This window comes from Oncorhynchus keta, chromosome 6 (assembly GCF_023373465.1).
Source record: "Oncorhynchus keta strain PuntledgeMale-10-30-2019 chromosome 6, Oket_V2, whole genome shotgun sequence".
Lineage (NCBI taxonomy): Eukaryota > Metazoa > Chordata > Actinopteri > Salmoniformes > Salmonidae > Oncorhynchus > Oncorhynchus keta.
Genome location: NC_068426.1, coordinates 27,674,571 through 27,695,217, shown reverse-complemented (window position 1 = coordinate 27,695,217; position 20,647 = coordinate 27,674,571). Strand labels below are relative to the sequence as shown.

General features: G+C 40.5%; 1 protein-coding gene across 3 annotated transcripts in view; it reads right to left on the bottom strand.

Annotated features, from left to right (window-relative positions):
• Nucleotides 1–9,735: 9,735 nt before the first annotated feature.
• Nucleotides 9,736–20,647, bottom strand: part of LOC118385326 (atrial natriuretic peptide receptor 2-like) — a 43,915-nt gene continuing 33,003 nt past the window's right edge. For all 3 annotated transcript variants that reach the window (XM_052521220.1, XM_052521222.1, XM_052521221.1), the window contains 7 exons: nt 20,243–20,389; nt 19,364–19,487; nt 13,393–13,461; nt 13,135–13,309; nt 11,793–11,891; nt 10,701–10,792; nt 9,736–10,276 (listed from right to left, as the gene is read on the bottom strand). In XM_052521220.1, the coding sequence (XP_052377180.1) occupies nt 10,214–10,276; nt 10,701–10,792; nt 11,793–11,891; nt 13,135–13,309; nt 13,393–13,461; nt 19,364–19,487; nt 20,243–20,389 (769 nt within the window). In that variant the 3' untranslated portion in view covers nt 9,736–10,213. The remainder of the gene's footprint in view (nt 10,277–10,700; nt 10,793–11,792; nt 11,892–13,134; nt 13,310–13,392; nt 13,462–19,363; nt 19,488–20,242; nt 20,390–20,647) is intronic.

The window sequence follows — 20,647 nt, the reverse complement described above, 5'->3', positions numbered from 1 at the left end:
GGAAAGTGGTGTAATTCACAAGTCTTGGTTAGTTTCACAGTTCTATGAAAACGTTGTGCTTTTTCATTAGACTTTATGATCTGATTGAACATTTACTTGAAGTGTACTGTGGTTAATAGAATATATCCCCAACCATTTGGTTGACATCCCCAACAAGTGCGTTTAAAAAAAAGGGAAAGGGAGGTAAGACCTGTGCCGTACAAAACCACAGTCACTGAAGTAGACTTTTACTGAATGCTCAAAGTTATATGTGAAAAAAAAAATAAGTCTCTGACTAGTTTGTTATGACAAAAACAAGATACATTTGAATAAGTAGCATTAGTCATAATTGGAGAGTATGGCACTGTTGTTTTCAGTGGCAATCGTCCTCCGTAGGGAAAAAGTATAAGTGAATGTCAACATGCAGTGCCATACTCTGGAGCAGGTTTTCATCAAGGATCTCTCTGCTCCGTTTATCTTTCCCTCGATCCTGACTAGTCTCCCATTCCCTGAAAAACATCCCCATAGCATGATGCTGCCACCCCCATGCTTCACCGTAGGGATGGTGCCAGGTTTCCTCCCGACGTGACGCTTGGCATTCAGGCCAAAGAGTTCAATCTCGATTTCTTCTGAGAATCTTGTTTCTCATGGATCCGAGAGTCCTTTGGGGGCCTTTTGGCAAACTCCAAACTGGCTGTCATGTGTCTTTTACTGAGGAGTAGCTTCCGTCTGGCCACTCTACCGTAAAGGCCTGCTTGGTGGACACAAATCTAAATAGGTGACTGAGAATATGTACATATAAGTGAATGAGCAATGGCCGAGCGGCATAGGCAAAGTGCAATAGATGGTATAAAATACAGTAGAAACGTGATACGAGTAATGTAAGATATGTAAACATTATTAAAGTGGCATTGTTTAAAATGACTAGTGATCCATTCATTAAAGTGTCCCGTGATTAGGTCTCAATGTAGGCAGCAGCCTCTCTGAGTTAGTGATTGCTGTTTAGCAGTCTGATGGCCTTGAGATAGAAGCTATTTTTCAATCTCTCGGTCCCAGCTTTGATGCACCTGTACTGACTTCGCCTTCTGGATGATAGCGGTGTGAACAGGAAGTGGCTTGGGTGGTTGTTGTCCTTTTTGATCTTTTTGGCCTTCCTGTGACATCGGGTGCTGTAGGTGTCATGGAGGGCAGGTAGTTTGCCCCAGTGATGCGTTGTGCAGACCACACCACCTTCTGGAGAGCCTTGCAGTTGAGGGCGGTGCAGCTGCCGTACCAGGCTGTGATACAGCCCGACAGAATGCTCTCGATTGTGCATCTGTAAAAGTTTGTCAGGGTTTTGGGTGACAAGCCACATTTCTTCAGCCTCCTGAGGTTGAAGAGGCGCTGTTGCACCTTCTTCACCACACTGTCTGTGTGGGTGGACCATTTCAGTTTGTCTGTGATGTGTACGCCGAGGAACTTAAAACATTCCATCTTCTCCACTGCTGCTCCCTCTGCTGTTTCCTGAGGTCCACGATCATCTCCTTTGTTTTGTTGACATTGAGTGAGAGGTTGTTTTCCTGACACCACACTCCGAGTGCCCTCACCTCCTCCCTGTAGACTGTCTTGTTGTTGTTGGTGATCAAGCCCACTACTGTTCTGTCGTCTGCAAACTTGATGATCGAGTTGGAGGCGTGCATGGCCACACAGTCGTGGGTGAACAGGGAGTACAGGCGAGGGCTGAGCACACACCCTTGTGGGGCCCCAGTGTTGAGGGTCAGCGAAGCGGAGATGTTGTTTCCTACCTTCACCACCTGGGTGCGGCCCGTCAGAAAGTCCAGGACCCAGTTGCACAGGGCGTGGAAGAGTCCCAGGGCCTCCAGCTTGATGATGAACTTGGAGGGTACTATGGTGTTGAATGCTGAGTTGTCGTCAATGAACATTGTTCAGATGGGATAGGGCAGTATGCAGTGTGATGGCTATTGCATAATTTGTGGACCTGTTGGGCGATATCCAAACTGAAGTGGGTCTAGGGTGGCCGGTAAGGTGGCGGTGATATGATCCTTGACTAGCCTCTCAAAGCACTTCATGATCACAGAAGTGAGTGCTACGGGGTGGTAGACATTTTTTCACTTATCTTTGCCTTGGGTACAGGAACAATGGTAGCTATCTTGAAGCATGTGGGCACAGCAGACTGGGATAGGGATTGATTGAATATGTCCGTAAACACACCAGCCAGCTGGTCTGTGCATGCTCTGAGGACACGGTTAGGGATGCCGTCTGGGCCAGCAGCCTTGCGAGGGTTAACACGTTTAAATGTTTTACTCACTTCAGCCACGGAGAAAGAGAAGGGGGAATGCAGTCTTTGTTAGCCAGCTGCGACGGCAGCACTGTATTATCCTCAAAGCGGGCAAAGAAGGTGTTTAGTTTGTCTGGAAGCGTGACGTGTCCATGATGTGGTTGTTTTTGTTTTCGTAGTCCGTGATTTCCTGTAGAGCCTGCCACACAGTGTCTGAGCCATTGAATTGCGACTCCACCTTGTCCCTGTACTGGCTTTTCGCTAAATTAATAATGTAGAATAACTGGAACAGTAGAACAATGTAATGCACATGGTAATGCATGTATTACTATGCTTATTCATGCACTAATCATGCACGCCTAAGCATAACTCTCATTTTTCTCATATCACTACATAGACCTTACACACAGCATCTGCATCTACTGATAGATGTAAAAATAGACATCTTAAGTTGTTCAGCAATAAATGAAAAGGTGGAAAAACAATGGCAGAGCACCAGAGACTGATAAGCAAGTTGCTGTAGGTTCTCATGCTGATATGGTCCTCCTCCTCTATCTCACAGTGAGTGGACACATGCGGATTTCAACCACGAGCCTCCCGAAACACAGCTCTGCCCCACCACCGAAGAGGACTACAAAGTCAAAGGTTTTCAGCCTTCACCTCTAAAGGTCTACTTACTAGATCAACGATTTTCTATGAGCATGATTACAAAATACCCCTCTTTGTGAGACACATTGTTTTGGGACAAGCTAACTGTCTTCCTGTCTCTTGTATATGTACTGTAAACTGACATCAGTAGTATTCAACTCAAACTTCAACAGACTTAATTTCTAATGCATTCTTTGTTTGCTGTGATTAGGAGCATGACTACAAAGGCGATCAGGCAGTTACTTTTTGGAGTGAGAATCATCAGCACATACAGGTTGGTCTGATTATTCCATTACACCTCCATTTATACTGAACAAAAATATAAACGCAACATGCAACAATTTCAAAGATTTGACTGAGTTACAATTCATATAAGGAAATCAGTAAATTATAAAATTAATTAATTAGGCCCTGATCTATGGATTTCACATGACTGGGAATACAGATATGCATCTGTTGATCACAGATACATTTTAAAAAAAAGGTAGGTGCGTGGATCAGAAAACTAGACAGTACTGTATCTGGTGTGACCAGCATCTGCCTTATGCAGTGTGATACATGTCCTTCATTCTGTTGATTGTGGCCTGTTGAATGTTCTCCCACTCCTCTTCAATGGCATGTGTAGTTGCTGGATATTGGTGAGAACTGGAACACGCTGTCTTACACGTTGATCCAGAGCAGCTCAATGGGTGACATGTCTGGTGAGTATGCAGGCCATGGAAGAACTGGAAAATGTTCAGCTTCCAGGAATTGTGTACAGATACTTTCGACATGGGGCTGCGCATTATCATGCTGAAACATGAGGCGATGGCGTCGGATGAATGGCATGACAATGGACCTCAGGATCTTGTCACAGTATCATAAAAATAACCACTGATTAAATGCAATTGTGTTCATTGTCCTTAGCTTATGTCTGCCCATACCATAACCCCACCATTGGGCAATCTTTTCACAACTTTGTCATCAGCAAACTGCTTCCCTACATGACGGCATACACATGGTCTGCGGTTCTCAAGCCGGTTGGACCTACTGCCAAATTCTCTAAAAAAACGTTGGAGGTGGCTTGTGGCATAGAAATGAACAGCTCTGGTGGACTTTCCCGCAGTCAACATACCAATTGCACACTCCCTCAAAACTTGAGACATCTGTGGCATTGTGTTGTGTGACAAAATTGTACATTACAGAGAGGCCTTTTATTCCCCCCCCCCAGCACAAGGTGCACCTATGTAATGGCCATGCTGTTTATTCAGTGTTTTGATGTGCCACACCTGTCAGGTGGATGGATTATGTTGACAAAGGAGAAATTCAAACTAACAGGGATTTAAACAAATATGTGCACAAAACTTGAGAGAAATAAGCTTTTTGTGCATATGGAAAACTTCTGGGACTTTTTATTTCAGCTCATGAAACCAACACTTTACATGTTGCATTTATATTTTTGCTCAGTGTACATAACCCTCTCTACATTATGATAAATGGACAGAGCACCATGTTTTCAATATTACGACCGCTTAACATTATAGCAAACATATGTACATTATATTTAATAATCTTTACATATTTTCAAAAAATATTACATGATTATATAATACAGTATATTTTCAATCAGATTTTGTGTGATGTGTCATTAACTCTGTCTGCTAGTGTAAAGTGACTGTAATGTTAGTGGTCTCTCTGCTTTTGTGAAGCATTTGTTATCCTGCTCTTCCTCTTACAAAAAGAGAATACAACAAATGTATTTTAGAGAGCTCCCACTTACCCAGACCTCAGTAAGACATTACATGAGCCTGTTACTAAAGCAAACATTTTCAAAAGCATTGTATTGTATTTACCATATCAAGGTTAGAAGACCATAGCCTTATTCGGTTCATACTATTAGGTTCATACTCTGTGTGACCCACTCCTACCCCTGTATTTAATCTCTGTTGCACAATCTGTCTTATTTTATCGCAATAAAACCATCTAAATATTATTGCACACTTGGCCCTTGAATTGTAATATTTGATGTCTGTTGATATGTAAGATATGAACCAATGAAAATCATTTTGCATATGTTTGTCATTTTTGGTGTCATATTTGATTACTATTTACAAGCCTCGATTTTGAATTTGGTCTCAAGAAGACCTTCAAAAAGACATCTTAGTAGATTCTGCCAATGGTGTTCAAAGAGCACAGCTGGTACAGGGTATTGTCCAATTCTGAATGAGATGCTGCATCTCATCCACTTTGACCCAGTTCATTTAAGCCTTTAAAAGAGGCAGAAGATACTGTAAAAATAGCATACATTGTCTGATAGTACTCAGTCTACACCAGACCCATATATTTAGAGCCAACTTTTCAAATGTTGTAGTTCTAGACATTTAATTACATAGCACTGTTTAAATATTGTTCTTGTAATGTTAACGGGGAGCTAACATGGCTGCCAGAGAATGTTGTAGTGTCATGTAAATGCATCATAATGCAGAAACCTCTCTGAATACATGGCTCTGGTCTACACAAAAGCTATTTTGAAATAAAAGCAAGAAAATATCACTTACAGTATGTCGTGTACTGTGTTTTTCCCATGTCTCAGGGTGTGACAGTGGTGAGTACCAGAAATACTCAGCACACCTATCAGTGAACGCATGGATGACGAGCATATGCTGTACACACCTGAAAATGTACAGTTGAAGTCGGAAGTTTACATACACCTCTGCCAAATACGTTTAAACTCAGTTTTTCACAATTCCTGACATTTAATACTAGTAAAAAGTCCCTGTCTTATGTCAGTTAGGATCACCACTTTATTTTAAGAATGTGAAATGTCAGAATAATAGTAGAGAGAATGATTTATTTCAGCTTTTATTTCTTTCATCACATTCCCAGTGGGTCAGAAGTTTACATACACTCAATTAGTATTTGGTAGTCTTTAAATTGTTTAACTTGGGTCAAATGTTTCGGGTAGCCTTCCACAAGCCTCCCCCAATAAGTTGGGTGAATTTTGTCCCATTCCTCCTGACAGCGCTGGTGTAACTGAGTCAGGGTTGTAAAGGCCTCCTTGCTCGCACATGCTTTTTCAGTTCTGCCCACAAATTTTCTATAGGATTGAGGTCAGGGCTTTGTGATGGCCACCCCAATACCTTGGCTTTGTTGTCCTTAAGCCATTTTGCCACAACTGTGGAAGTATGCTTGGGGTCATTGTCCATTTGGAAGACCCATTTGCGACCATGCTTTAACTTCCTGACTGATATCTTGAGATGTTGCTTTAATATAGCCACATCATTTTCCTACTCATGATGCCATCTATTTTGTGAAGTGCACCAGTCCCTCCTGCAGAAAAGCACCCCAAAAACATGATGCTGCCACCCCCGTGCTTCACGGTTGGGATGGTGTTCTTCGGCTTGCAAGCTTTTTCCTCCAAACATAATAATGGTCATTATGGCCAAACAGTTTTATTTTTGTTTCATCAGACCAGAGGACATTTCTCCAAAAAGTACAATCTTTGTCCCCATGTGCAATTGTAAACCGTCTTTTTTATGGCAGTTTTGTTGCAGTGGCTTCTTCCTTGCTGAGCGGCCTTTCAGGTTATGTCGATATCGGACTCGTTTTACTGTGGATATAGATACTTTGCACCTGTCTCCTCCAGCATCTTCACAAGGTCCTTTGCTGTTGTTCTGGGATTGATTTGCACTTTTCGCACCAAAGTACCTTCATCTCTAGGAGACAGAAGGTGTCTCCTTCCTGAGCGGTATGACGGCTGCGTGGTCCCATGGTGTTTATACTTGCGTACTATTGTTTGTACAGATGAATGTGGTACCTTCAGGCGTTTGGAAATTGCTCCCAAGGATGAATCAGACTTGTGGAGGTCTACAATTCTTTTTCTGAGGTCTTGGCTCATTTTTTACAATTTTCCCATGATGTCAAGCAAAGAGGCACTGGGTTTGAAGATAGGCCTTGAAATACATCCACAGGTACACCTCCAATTGACTCAAATGATGTCAATTAGCCTATCAGCAGCTTCTAAAGCCATGACACCATTTTCTGGAATTTTCCAAGTTGTTTAAAGGCACAGTCAACTTAGTGCATGTAAACTTCTGACCCACTGGAATTGTGAAATTGTAAGTTAAATAATCTGTTTGTAAACAATTGTTGGAAAAATGACTTGTGTCATGCACAAAGTAGATGTCCTAACCAACTTGCCAAAACTATAGTTTGTCAACAAGAAATTTGTGGAGTGGTTGACAAATGAGTTTTAATGACGCCAACCTAAGTATATGTAAACTTCTGACTTCAACTGTACCTGTTGCGAGCATTGGACATATCATGCATTTTATGAACAGTGATATTAAATTGTTTCCACTATGCTATATAAGACAAATTATGTCAAGTCTCTGTACCGCATATGGTATAACTTTTGTTCATCAATCATTTGCTCCACTGCATTGGTTCCATAGCCAAGCAATTATGTTGAAACAATACAATAAAACATTAGTGAGAATACTTTCTAGATCGCAATTTCATTGAAAGCCTTAATAATGCTTAATCATGTTCTTATGATTTGTGTAAGTTCTGCACATGATTTAACACAACTAGACAGATGAAAGGCATTGGATTGTGACTATATCCCAGGGTTATTATCTCCTTGTTGAATTACAGTTATCTTTTTATTCATACCAGGGCTTTGTATCAATACAATTATCTCTGTTTGTTCATGCTGTTATTTTTGCTTGTAGGTTATTTTTTCTCCACTTTATGCGGTCTCATTTTGCAACCACAAATTCCCACAATTGAGCACTGCTGAACAACAGAAAGCAACATTATCCTCTTTCTCCTGCGCTAGGCAAAAATTGATCTGGCTATTGACCTTCGACAAATGACAGAAGCCAGACATTTTCTTAGACGAGGAAACTGTTTATCCACCTTTAGGAACAAGAGAGGCACACAGAAGCCTCCACTGTACCGATGTCAGACATACTGATGTTCATGCAGCCACCTTACATCAGAGAGCAGGGCTCGATTCAAATACGTGTTCTGTTGATCAGAGGACAATTTTACATGGTGTTACTCTCTCCTCTCCCTTTCAGCAGAGATTAGGAAGAGGTAGCTATGGCAACAAGTAATTTTAGACTACATTTATGCAGCTTTTTCCCCAAACATTTCAGTACCTCATGGGATTAGATGGGGAAACAATTGGTGTCTGAAACAGATGCCATTTAGCTACTTACTGCCAAGTGAAATATATTGCCACCTAATTTAAATTAAATGTGATTATGTAAATATTCCCTTCTTTGAGTAAAAGTGACTACTCATTTTCCCCTTGGCTAGATTAATAATGTATGTTGATCTATCCATAAAGGTACCCCTGTTTAGGTTTATAAATTATGTATTACAGTACTTACATCACTGTTTTCCCCCGTGAAAGGGAATACTGCTCTGCTTAAAATGGATGTGGTGCTTTTGTCAGGGACCAATTGTGAACATATCTGCAGTGCAAATTCAGTCAGTGCATTCCCCATCGAAAGCTCACTTCTAAGTTGTTGTCTATCCTCCCAAGCAGCATACAAAAATGCTAGTGAAATTCTTCTCCCTCGCTTCAAAAAGATAAAACCAGGAGCCCTTGTTGACTCAACAATAAGTAACATTTATCCTTAATTAATTCTACAGTAAAAGTCAGTCTATGGCAAATAAATTGTAAATGTATACGCACACACGTACAGACTAGCAAATTGTACACTCCCTGAAAGGGAAACATAAGTGAGACACTGTTACTTGGTTGATAAGTGAATTGGAGCGACTGAACATTTAGTACTGTTAAGGGACCCACCACCTCCTCACTTCATTGTGCGACTTGCTAACGGGCACATTCAGTGTGGCAGTAGAGCTGAGGGGAGTGGGTGGGCGGTAATTACGACTCAGGCCCAGAGGGAAGCTGTTCCCTGCAGAGATGAAGAGACACACATGATGCCATGCCACAGGTGATAATGGACTGGTGATGTCATTGCAGCTTAACACAACTGCATCCTGCACCCCCTGATATTGGCTGTCATTTCTTGATTAACTGTTGCTTTTGAATGAGCTTCTTCTCATCTTTGACATGCAAACAGTTCATTGTACGTGCTTTTAATGTGCAGTTTTTGACAACGTTGCAATGTGAAAAGACAAGATTTTTCTCAATGGTGCATATGCTGGTGTTCAAAATTTTTATTGGAGGTTTGTAACACTGTCAGACAATGCAAATACTAGGCTATGGATGATTGTATCATGGGAATTTGGTTTAATAAAATAAAGAAAGATGTAACACTAATTAGCTTGGCATAACTTCTGTTATTCATTTGTGAAATGCAATATATTAAAGTGGTACGCTAAAATTACAATTCAGGCTCTCTAAGGTACCATAACAATTTCAACAGATGGGCCCGTTCAAGATTCCCAACAGGTTATGCTGTGTGCATACAATTGGTTGGATTTCCCTTCAACTGAATAGCATACACTTTCATTCTTAAAAAATACAAATCATTCAAGGAAGTTCTTACATTTTTAGAGGACGGCATAAGGAACCTTAATTCAGTAGGAGTTAAATCTAAAAGAAAATATTTGGTTAAGCATTATCAGGGGAATATGGCCCAGTTATAAAAGTTCTGAATGCAGCCAGAAATAAGTAATTAGCTGGCTACAAGGAAAGTCCCCCTTGTACCGTCAATCATCATACTTTAAAGTGTTATTGTTTTGTAAACAATACTAAATCATGAAATGTTTTGATCAAAAGGACATTAACAGTGCAGTGCACAGACTCACTCAGGCCTATGAACACACACTAGGTTAAACCATAAATCATATTCTCTGAACAATGATTTGTTGTGTTTTACTCCATTTTATTGAACAAAATATCTTACAATATCTTGGATGTACATATATACATATATCATCTTGTACTGTATGACATCACTGTGGAACTCTAACCTCTGCATTGACATTGATCATTACACTGTGCCCATCTGTTATGAACGCTGTATGGACTATTAATACATCATTGACTTCCAAACACATTATACAAATCTTGATATAAAGCACAAAAAAAATATGAATTCATCATCATCGAAAAGTACTCACTCTCAGGACAGAAAGATTCTTCATACAAAACATCTTTACAACTTTTTGCAGTTACCGTACATACACAGGTATTAAACATACCATTAAACATCCCTTCTTTTCGTACTTTAGGAGGGTATCACCTTTAGGACTTATTCTAAAACAAATAAAGCAGTGGCTGGCTGTGCCACTGTGTAGCCTCCTCTGTGGTTGGCTCCAATGTGAGTACAGCAGCGCCTCTCAAACAACGTACATGTCAGTCTTCTCCCCCTGAAGCCAATAGGTTCTCATTTTGCCTTTGCCCTGGAAAAACAACAGAAATCAATAGGTGTCATCAATGGAGACGAGTGGGAGTGATGGCTACACAAAAGGGCTTCTCTTCCTTAAAGGGTGACCCTGACATCTGCAGGTCCTGTTAGAACCCATCTGACATCCCTAGAGAGTATATTACTACTCCACATAACCAGATATTATGGTTCTCTTTCATTTTGACAGGAGAGCACGGACATCTTTTCTTCACGACACTCGTAATCTGAGAGGCCCACAGAGCTCCACATCTACTGACATGCAATGCATTCTTCCACCAAGAGATAGAATAAACAGGATGGGAATCACAAGACCACATTTACCATTCTTTCATATTCCTTTTCTCTATCAAACAATACTCAATGCGTGAAGCCATTAAAGGTAACGCTGACAACACATTCATTCCTCTTCGTGGCCTCACCTTCATTTCCACGTCTCCTCTTAACTCGAGATCAAAATAGCCAAACTCATCCAGCACTTCTTTGGTGGCTGAGGAGAGGTGGATCCTCAAGGCTGTGAAACACATCAATGAGACAAGAGACACATCACAGTGAGTGAGTGCTTTGCACCCAGTTGCATTACATGCAAGCATTTACCCTCTTCCATATGCACTGGGGCAGACAATAACAATCATAATACACACGCATACTGTACGTTAACCAAGTAGATCTGTCTATGTTAGGTGGTCAAAAGTAGAAATGAACAGTGAAATTCCTTCCTGGTGCTATGGATATAGTGCCTAGAAACAACTGTGGACAGTGCAGTCCCAGAGGTGATTCCTACCACTATAGGATATTTGATGGTATACAGTTTTATCACTACGGATGTGACATGGGTATAAGTGTTATTAACTATTTATCAATGGACATGAAAGCACACAGCAGGAAATGGGCAGGAAGGGAGTGGGTTAATCAATAACGTGATGAGTCACTCACAAAACCTCCTGGCTGGCACAACACCAGTGGCTCCCTACCACCACACCAGTTAAGAACAGCTGCCAGTAATACCAGTCCAGATAATCACTCTTAAACTACGATGACAACCGGCATCCTGTCTGTTGCTTTGTGACTATAAATATCCCATTCCCTGTCTACTTTAGGCATCCCTTGACGTTTACGTTTCTTACAGGGACGTACGTGCAAAGAGCTAGTCCACAATTTGTATAATTGGATGGTCATGGACTCTCAGACACAAGATATCAGTCAGATTTAGTTAAGACAAATAATGACGGTGAACCAGTCTTTCACAACACCATTGCATGAGACCAATACAACAGGGAATAGTCGGTGGACGAACAACCACAAAATCCAAATCCGAGCAAATACCACATAAATAACAAATAATGAGTACTTAGTAGTCAGTGTGTCAACTGAAACATGTTTATTTTTCCCCAATTGAATTCTAGAATGTGACCATTGTTCCATGCAGCAGCATTTCGTTCAAATATTTATTTATTTAAAAAGCGCTGACAGCCACTGAAATAGAACAACAGAGATCCGAATCTGACACTCACCCTCTCCATTCGATTCCATCCGAGACGCTGTGTTGACAGTATCTCCAAATAAACAATATCTGGGCATTTTCAGACCCACCACCCCAGCACAGACAGGTCCTGAACAGAAGAAAGGCAGTGAATTATACTGGAAATATACATGGAAAACCATCATTTAGATAAAGAAGCATTTCTTTCATTACCAGAACCTCACATAATAAGTTAAGTGTACTTAAAAAGCATGAAAGATTAGATTGAACTCAAACAACACATGCAAAAAATGATGGGATTGAGCACCTCCCACGCAGACTGTTGAAAGACCTATCAGTGATGTTCATGTCAAGTGTTTGAATAAGAATATACTGTACATTCTGCCTGCATGAGACAATGTCCGAGAGCTATGGACAAAAAAAACCCAGAAAAGCTTGACCTGATCTGCCTGTACTTGTTCAAATATTGTCAATACTGGAGAAATTGCCAGAGATTTCTTAACTGAAATACAGTATGTCCTGAAACCTAGATATTGTAATCAACGGTCATAACCATTCACAACAGTTTATAAAAATGACTGAGCAAAAGCCCTATGCGATCATGAAGCAGGAATAGGCAGGATAGGTAAGTGGGCAATTGAATCACAGATGAGTTCTTGGCTAGTCGACTATTTGCAATAGTGATAAAAATAAAACGTTTTATCATTTAAACATTTTTACTTAATAGGGGTCTCAAATTACTGTTGAGAGTTAGAATAACAGAATGTGCCATTTCAAAACATGGTTGTGCAAAAGCGATCACATAATTAGCCCATATCAGCAAAACATGTTTTATTGGTAAGTTAGTCTAGCGGGCAGCTATCTAAACTTGTAGTCAGTTATCATATTAAAAACGGCAAACATTTTCCTCCACCCAATGGCAAAATGTGTAGAATTGCATGAAATGAGTTAGAAAATTGCAATATCTTCTCCATGCCCAATGGCAAAACAAGTACAATTGCAGAAAATGTACTTTAAAACCCATGAGGCACTGCAGCCCCTCATGAGTACCATTTTTTTTGGCCCCCACCCCCATCAAAGTTGCCCTTACCTGATTTAAGCTATTTGTCATAGAATTAAATAAACTGACAATGGCTAGGGCAGATCATATAACATTTAGGAGGTATTGAAAGATTGAACTTTTATGATTTATTCAAGTCTTTTAGGCGGTAACTATGTAGAAGCCAAGGATAAGGGAGAAGGATTGGGCAGTGCCCAAAGACACAGATGAATTCAACTGGACACAAACTTTTTTTTCCTAAACTGCCAGCTTCCAACAGTAGTTAAGCATAACACATTTGAACAATAATTCCAAACTCCATGTGAAATGATACCTGTGTGGATTCCTATCCTTAGCCGTAGCTGGTCTTGGGGTCTGTGTCGAATCTTGAATGTTTTCACCTGTTCTAGTAAGGCTAATGACATCCCAGCGATCTCTCTTGCGTGGAGTTTACCATTCCTTACCGGAAGCCCTGACACCACCATGTACGCATCACCAATGGTCTCCACCTGAGATATACATGACAGCAGGTAAAACAGGTGATTAATATCACTGGTTGAAAATAACGAAAAACATGATTACTCTGACTTACCTTGTACACATCAAAATTATCGATGATGGCATCAAAGCAGGTGTAAAGATCATTCAGCACCGTCACAACCTACGGAGAATTTAGAAATACTTTAGGTACAGTACTCAGGTAAACTAGAAACAGTTTTTCATGGTTAAAACGGTCAGAAACACCAGCACTAAAAGCATACTACCGTTACTCTTCTGCTCCCTCAGTCTCCATTTCAGAAATACTTATTTAGCTAGTGGCAAACTTTTGTGAAACGAAGCAATTTCAAATAAAGTGTCCAAAGATAGTAAATTCCACTTTGTGCGTTCATGAGGCATGTTCCATTTGGTTTTCCCCTGTGATTGACGGAGATGTGGTTCTGCATGAACTCCCAATGGTTCCCCCAGTCAGATGAAAATATGTCTGTCTGTTCCCCCGCCTTGGGCCAGTTCCCAGAACCTCAGATTACTGAGAAATGCATTTGCATGAGTAAAACAATGCAACAGACTAAATACTGGGAACACATTTTCAAAAAAAGGATTCAGAATTTTAAGATAAATAATTACGTAAAATATCAGCTGTTTATTCAAAAAGAGATATGAAGTGTTTCATGTTCTCATTCGTCAAACGACTGTTTCACTATTGTAATGCCCCTGAGTAGCTAGTAGTCAGGAGATTCCGTGTGCTCATGGAAAGAGAAATGGGGTTCAGAAAACTATTTCAGTGCTAGTTTATACATTTCTTTATTTCACCTTTATATAACCAGGTAAGCCAGTTGAGAACAACATTTACAACTGCGACCTGGCCAAGATAAAGCAAAGCAGTATGACACAAAGAACAGAGTTACACATGGGCTAAACAAATGTACAGTCAATAACACAATAGAAAAATCATCTATATACAGTGTGTGCAAATGTAGTAAGATTAGGGAGGTAAGTCAATAAATAGGACATAGTGACAAAATAATTACAATTTAGCAATTAAACACTGGAGTGATAGATAGTGCAGAAGATGAATGTGCAAGTAGAGATACTGGGGTGCAAAGGAGCAAAAAAATATATAACAATATGGAGATGAGGTAGTTGGGTGGGCTATTTACAGATGGGCTGTGAACAGGTGCAATTATTGGTAAGCTGCTCTGACAGCTGATGCTTAAAGTTGGTGAGGGAGATAAGACTCTAGCTTTAGTGATTTTTGCAATTCGTTCCAGTCATTGGCAGCAGAGAACTGGAAGGAAAGGTGGCCAAAGGAGGAGTTGAGCTTTGGGGATGTCCAGTGAAATATACCTGCTGGAGCATGTGCTGCTATGGTGACCAGTGAGCTGAGATAAGGCGGGGGGGCTTCACCTAGCAAAGACTTATAGATGACCTGGAGCCAGTGAGTTTGGCGACGAATATGAAGCGAGGACCAGCCAACGAGAGCATACAGGTCGCAGTGGTGGGTAGTATATTGGGCTTTGGTGACAAAATGGATGGCACTGTGATAGACTGCATCCAATTTGCTGAGTATAGTGTTGGAGGCTATTTTGTAAATTACATTGCCGAAGTCAAGGATCGGTAGGATAGTCAGTTTTTATGTTTGGCAGCATGAGTGAAGGATCCTATGTTGCGGAATAGGAAGCCGATTCTAGATTTAATTTTGGATTGGAGATGCTTAATGTGAGTCTGGAAGGAGGATTTACAGTCTAACCAGACACCTAGGTATTTGTAGTTGTCCACATATTCTAAGTCAGAACCGTCCAGAGTAGTGATGTTAGACGGGCGGGCGGGTGCGGGCAGCGATCGGTTGAAGGGCATGCATTTAGTTTTACTTGCATTTAAGAGCAGTTGCAGGTCGCGGAAGGAGCGTTGTATGGCATTGAAGCTCGTTTGGAAGTTTGTTAACAAAGTGTCCAAAGAAGGGCCAGAAGTATACAGAATGGTGTCGTCTGCGTAGAAGTGGATCAGAGAATCACCAGCGGCAAGAGCGACATCATTGATGTATACAGAGAAAAGAGTCGGCCCAAGAATTGAACCCTGTGGCACCCCCATAGAGACTGCCAGAGGTTCCAACAACAGGCCCTTCGATTTGACACACTGAACTCCGTCTGAGAAGTAGTTGGTGAACCAGGCGAGGCAGTCATTTGAGAAACCAAGGCTGTTGATTCTGCCGATAAAAATGCAGTGATTGACATTTGAGTCGAAAGCATTGTCCAGGGCGATGAAGACGGCTGCACAGTATTGTCTTTTAACGATGGCGGCTATGATATCGTTTAGGATCTTGAGTGTGGCTGAGATGCATCCATGACCCGCTCGGAAACCAGATTGCATAGTGGAGAAGGTACGGGGGTTTCGAAATGTTCAGTGATCTGTTTGTTATCTGTAGTTGAAGTTTCAGATGGGCGTATCATTATTTGTTAAACCATTTCGACTCTAATATTTAATTATATACAGTACCAGTCAAAAGTTTGGACACACTTACTCATTCAATATTATTATTTCATTTTTTATGACTATTTTCTACATTGTAGAATAATAGTGAATACATCAAAACTATGAAATAACACATATGGAATCATGTAGCAGCCAGGCAAGTATTAAACAAATCAAAACATAGTTAATATTTGAGATTCTTCAAAAGCAGCCACCTTTTTGAATTTAATTCAATTTATTTTGAGCTACAGACATTTACAACAATGTGGACCCAGGGGATATCAAAGTATTAATTAAAATGCTTATTTCCAAAGTGGTCCTTGATGGTAAAACAATAACACGATTAAAAGAGAAGACAAAAATACAAACAACCATAAATACATTCATGTACAGTGCCTTGCGAAAGTATTCGGCCCCCTTGAACTTTGCGACCTTTTGCCACATTTCAGGCTTCAAACATAAAGATATAAAACTGTATTTTTTTGGGAAGAATCAACAACACAATCATGAAGTAGAACGACATTTATTGGATATTTCAAACTTTTTTAACAAATCAAAAACTGAAAAATTGGGTGTGCAAAATTATTCAGCCCCTTTACTTTCAGTGCAGCAAACTACTAAAAGACACCAATAAGAAGAAGCCTTGCTTGGGCCAAGAAACACGAACAATGGACATTTTTCATTCCATTTGAGATTTTTGTTCCAACCGCTGTGTCTTAGTGAAACACAGAGTAGGTGAATGTATTATCTCTGCATGAAGCATGGAGGAGGTGGTGTGATGGTGCTTTGCTGGTGACATGGTCAGTGATTTATTTAGAATTCAAGGCACAGTTAACCAGCATGGCTACCACAGCATTCTGCAGCGATACGCCATCCCATCTGGTTTGTGCTTAGTGGGACTATCATTTGTGTTTCAACAGGACAATGACCCAACACCCCTCCAGGCTGTGTAAGGGCTATTTGACTAAGAAGGAAAGTGATGTTGTGCTGCATCAGATGACCTGGCCTCCACAATCACCCGACCTCAACCCAATTGAGATGGTTTGGGATGATTTGGACCGGAGATTAAAGGAAAAGCAGCCCACAAGTGCTCAGCATATATGGGAACTCTTTCAAGACTGTTGGAAAAGCATTCCAGGTGAAGCAGGTTGAGAGAATGCCAAGAGTGTGCAAAGCTGTCAAAGGCAAAGGGTGTCTACTTTGAAGAATCTAAAATATGTTTTGTTTAACACTTTTTTGGTTACTACATGATTCCATGCGTTATTTCATAGTTTTGGTGTCTTCACTATTATTCTACAATGTAGAAAATAGTACAAATAAAGAAAAACCTATGAATGAGTATGTGTGTCCAAACGTTTGACTGGTACTGTATGTTAACTAAATAGAGCACTAAATGGTTGATGAGATACCTGAACCTCAAAGCCACACTAATGTTAAAGAATACTCTGCGTTCTGTAGTCTTAATTAAATAGATCCGTGACCTGAAAATCAAATGAGTAGAATAACTGACATTCAATATACTGTATTACACTGCTACTAAAAGCTAGTGGATGGATTTCTTAGCTCTGGGCTATATGAACATTCATTTGCTGAAAGGTAGATGTATGACTGTTCTTGTAAGTAGCTTTCTGCTGGATGTATAGAATTAATCAGTCTGGGTAAAAAAAAACAGTGGTCCTTCAACTGGTCTTGCCTCGGAACCCAAATTGAACCAGGTTGTCTCAGTTGCGATACAATATTCACATCATGAAAAATAATTGCCAAAATACAATCTGGAAAACAAATTTTTATGCTACACAGATAGTAAATGTAGCAATTACATGACAAGGGAACAACATTCCCACCTCTTTCATTGTCAATAATACAATTTTGCCCATATTCATGATAAAGAATGTTGATAAACTTACTGGCTTGAGACCACAAAATTAACCAAAATAGTACTGCTAACAGCACTATATTGAAAATATTGTGATTGAAGACTTTTTGTTCTCTAAATCAAATTATTTCAAAAAGTAACCTCATAATTTCTACACACTTTCTACTTGATTTACGTTGCTTCAATTCAGAATGCAGTATTTTTAAAATTAGTATGTTTTTTTTACTGACACCCGCAAGCCACTCAAAGCCTCCCGCAAACACACCAGTGTAGAATCGCTGCTGTAAAGTATCTTCACAACTTTAGAAGAAACACTCCAGGAACACCATCTTCATTCCTGGCACAAGTTGCATCAAGAAATTAACCTGGTTCCTCTGGATACAGAGGAATATAGTTCTGAATGACCAAAATGTTTGGGGGAAAAAATAACATGTTGGGGCACTGCACCTAAAACCATTTGAGACCATTACAACCATCCCATCGGCCTTTCATCCTCATACAGTACATTTAGACCCTGTTGAAGGGAGTCTCTCAATGATACGAGTGGTCTTGAAATCTTCTTCATCTGAGAAAGAAATTCCATTGCAGCTATGGCATCCAGTGACTCAACAATGTGTCAACATGCTCTCAGCTCTCAGTACTATTTTGAGTTGTGGCCTCAGTGTGGGAATGCTTTATGCTAGGAGACATACGGTAGGTGCTCTAATAGGCTCTGTGAAGTTACGTAAGTGACAAAAGAAGCTCCTCTTCACATTCTCTTCTTTTCTTATAATGAGCTGTTGGATCAGCATATATTTAAACTTTCATGTCAGCTACCTCGGATTGTCTTGAGAGAGAGTTGACTTTGTAGTCATTTAGCAGACACGTTGATCCAACGCGACTTAGAGGAGCAGTTAGGGTTAAATGCCTTGCTCAAGGGCACATCAACTTGATTTTTTTTACCTTGTCGGCTCGGGATTAGAACCAGCGACCTTTCGGTTACAACATTCTTATCCTCCCGAGTGGCGCAGCGGTCTAAGGCACTGCATCTCAGTGCTAGAGGCGTCACTACAGACCCTGGTTCGATTTCAGGCTGTATCACAACCCGCTTTGATTGAGAGTCCCATAGGGCGGTGCTCAATTGGCCCAGTGTCGTCCGGTTTGGCCGGGGTAGGTCGTCATTGTAAATAAGAATTTGTTCTTAACTGATTTGCCTAGTTAAATAAAGGTTCAATAAATATAAACGCCACCCATACAGGAAGTCTAATTTCCCACGGTGAATTAATACTTTGACTCAATAAATATTGAGTGCATTGCACTTAGCAAAACTAACTGCACATACATATGGTATTCAAAGTCGGGGTCGACACACACACACACACACACACACACACACACACACACACACACACACACACACACACACACACACACACACACACACACACACACACACATATATATATATATATATATATGAAAGATAGACGAATAAGTAAATGTATTTATTGGCTCTCTTAATTTGGATAAGAGAGAAGAAAATGATCATTTTTTGATGTAAAAATTTTAATCTACCGATTTTATTTATGAGTCATTTGATTTGGGGTGGGGTCCCAAGAAATTATAGCAAAAAAAAAACTAAAAAATGAGGCTCCCGATAAGAAAGTTTGAATACCATTGTGTAAGGTATGTATCTGATGTTGGTTAGTAGTGGATATCTCTACAGACAGTTGTTTACCTGCAGTGGTGTACTCTCAGCTGACATTGATGTGAAGCCCACAATGTCACTGAAGTAGATTGTCACACTGTCAAATGCCTCCGCTTGGACCGTCTCCCCTCGCTTCAGCTGCTCTGCTACTGAGCTGTGGATAAGAGAACACAAATGTAGTAAAACAATGCAGAGTGAAATGCTAATGCAGACCTATGAATCAACAGTGACAGTAAGCTTGGCAGCTACGGTCCACAATGAATAAGGGAAGTTATAGTATAAGCAGATCATAACAGTATCACTTCCTTTCCATTAATATTTTAAAGTACAGTAATTACATTAAAGAGCCAGAGGCACAGTGTAGCACTAGTAGCTAGGTTAACCCAGGACTCTGGTCAAATAGGCTGAATTCTGCAGTGAGAGAAGGTATCGCTCCGCTTTCTCAGGCCCTTTTCTGCCTGTTAAAAGGGCTTAAAGTTGGGGGGGAGACATTTGGGTAGACAATGGGATGGTAAATGAGTGTGACTACACCACTGAGACAGACAGCTTAAATAGACTGAGGACATGGCTTGTCATTTGCTGCTTTCGTATTATCAGAGGTGCTTAACCCCCCTATCACATTTCTCCTCCTAGTTCTGGTTAATGAGAAGTTTGCTCGTCAGCTCCCAATCTTGCCTTGCCCTTTCATCTCCTCTCTGCTTACGTAACTGTAAATGTGTATATTTAAAAAAAGTGTGAGATAATAGAAGTGAAAGCTGATGCACTCTTCCACGCCGTGGAATTTAAACAATGAATAGGTGGAACGGCACAACACAGGAAATAGTCTAATTTTCTCTGTTTGATAACCAGAAGTTCAGATGTATAAACATAATAGTGCAAGAGGAGAATCCAAATAATAATTATTCTGACTGTGGCAAGATCTGGTAAAGTAGATTTTCGGCTTTTCTCTTCTCCTCCAGGTAGGCTTGCGTTCGTTCCTCTACCAGGTTCTCCAGGTTGTTGGCGTACTGCTCCATCCTGGACAGCAGGTTGTTCAGAATGCTGGTACTTCCCTCCCTGTGACACAAACAGACAGAAAGATGACATGCCCATTCATTTGTTGACATTCTAAATGAAAAATCTTTCCATTCCATTAACCTCACCTAAGATGGTCTATTCAATGCGTATTTCAGAACTGACTTCATGGTCGTACTTTTCAGACCCTTTGTCTATACAGCACAGTGGTTGAGTCATTCAGGGCTATACTGTAGCTGTCCAGTACTGTACACTCAGTGTTTGGAATCTTTCCCACATCTCTAATGGGTCATAGATCAT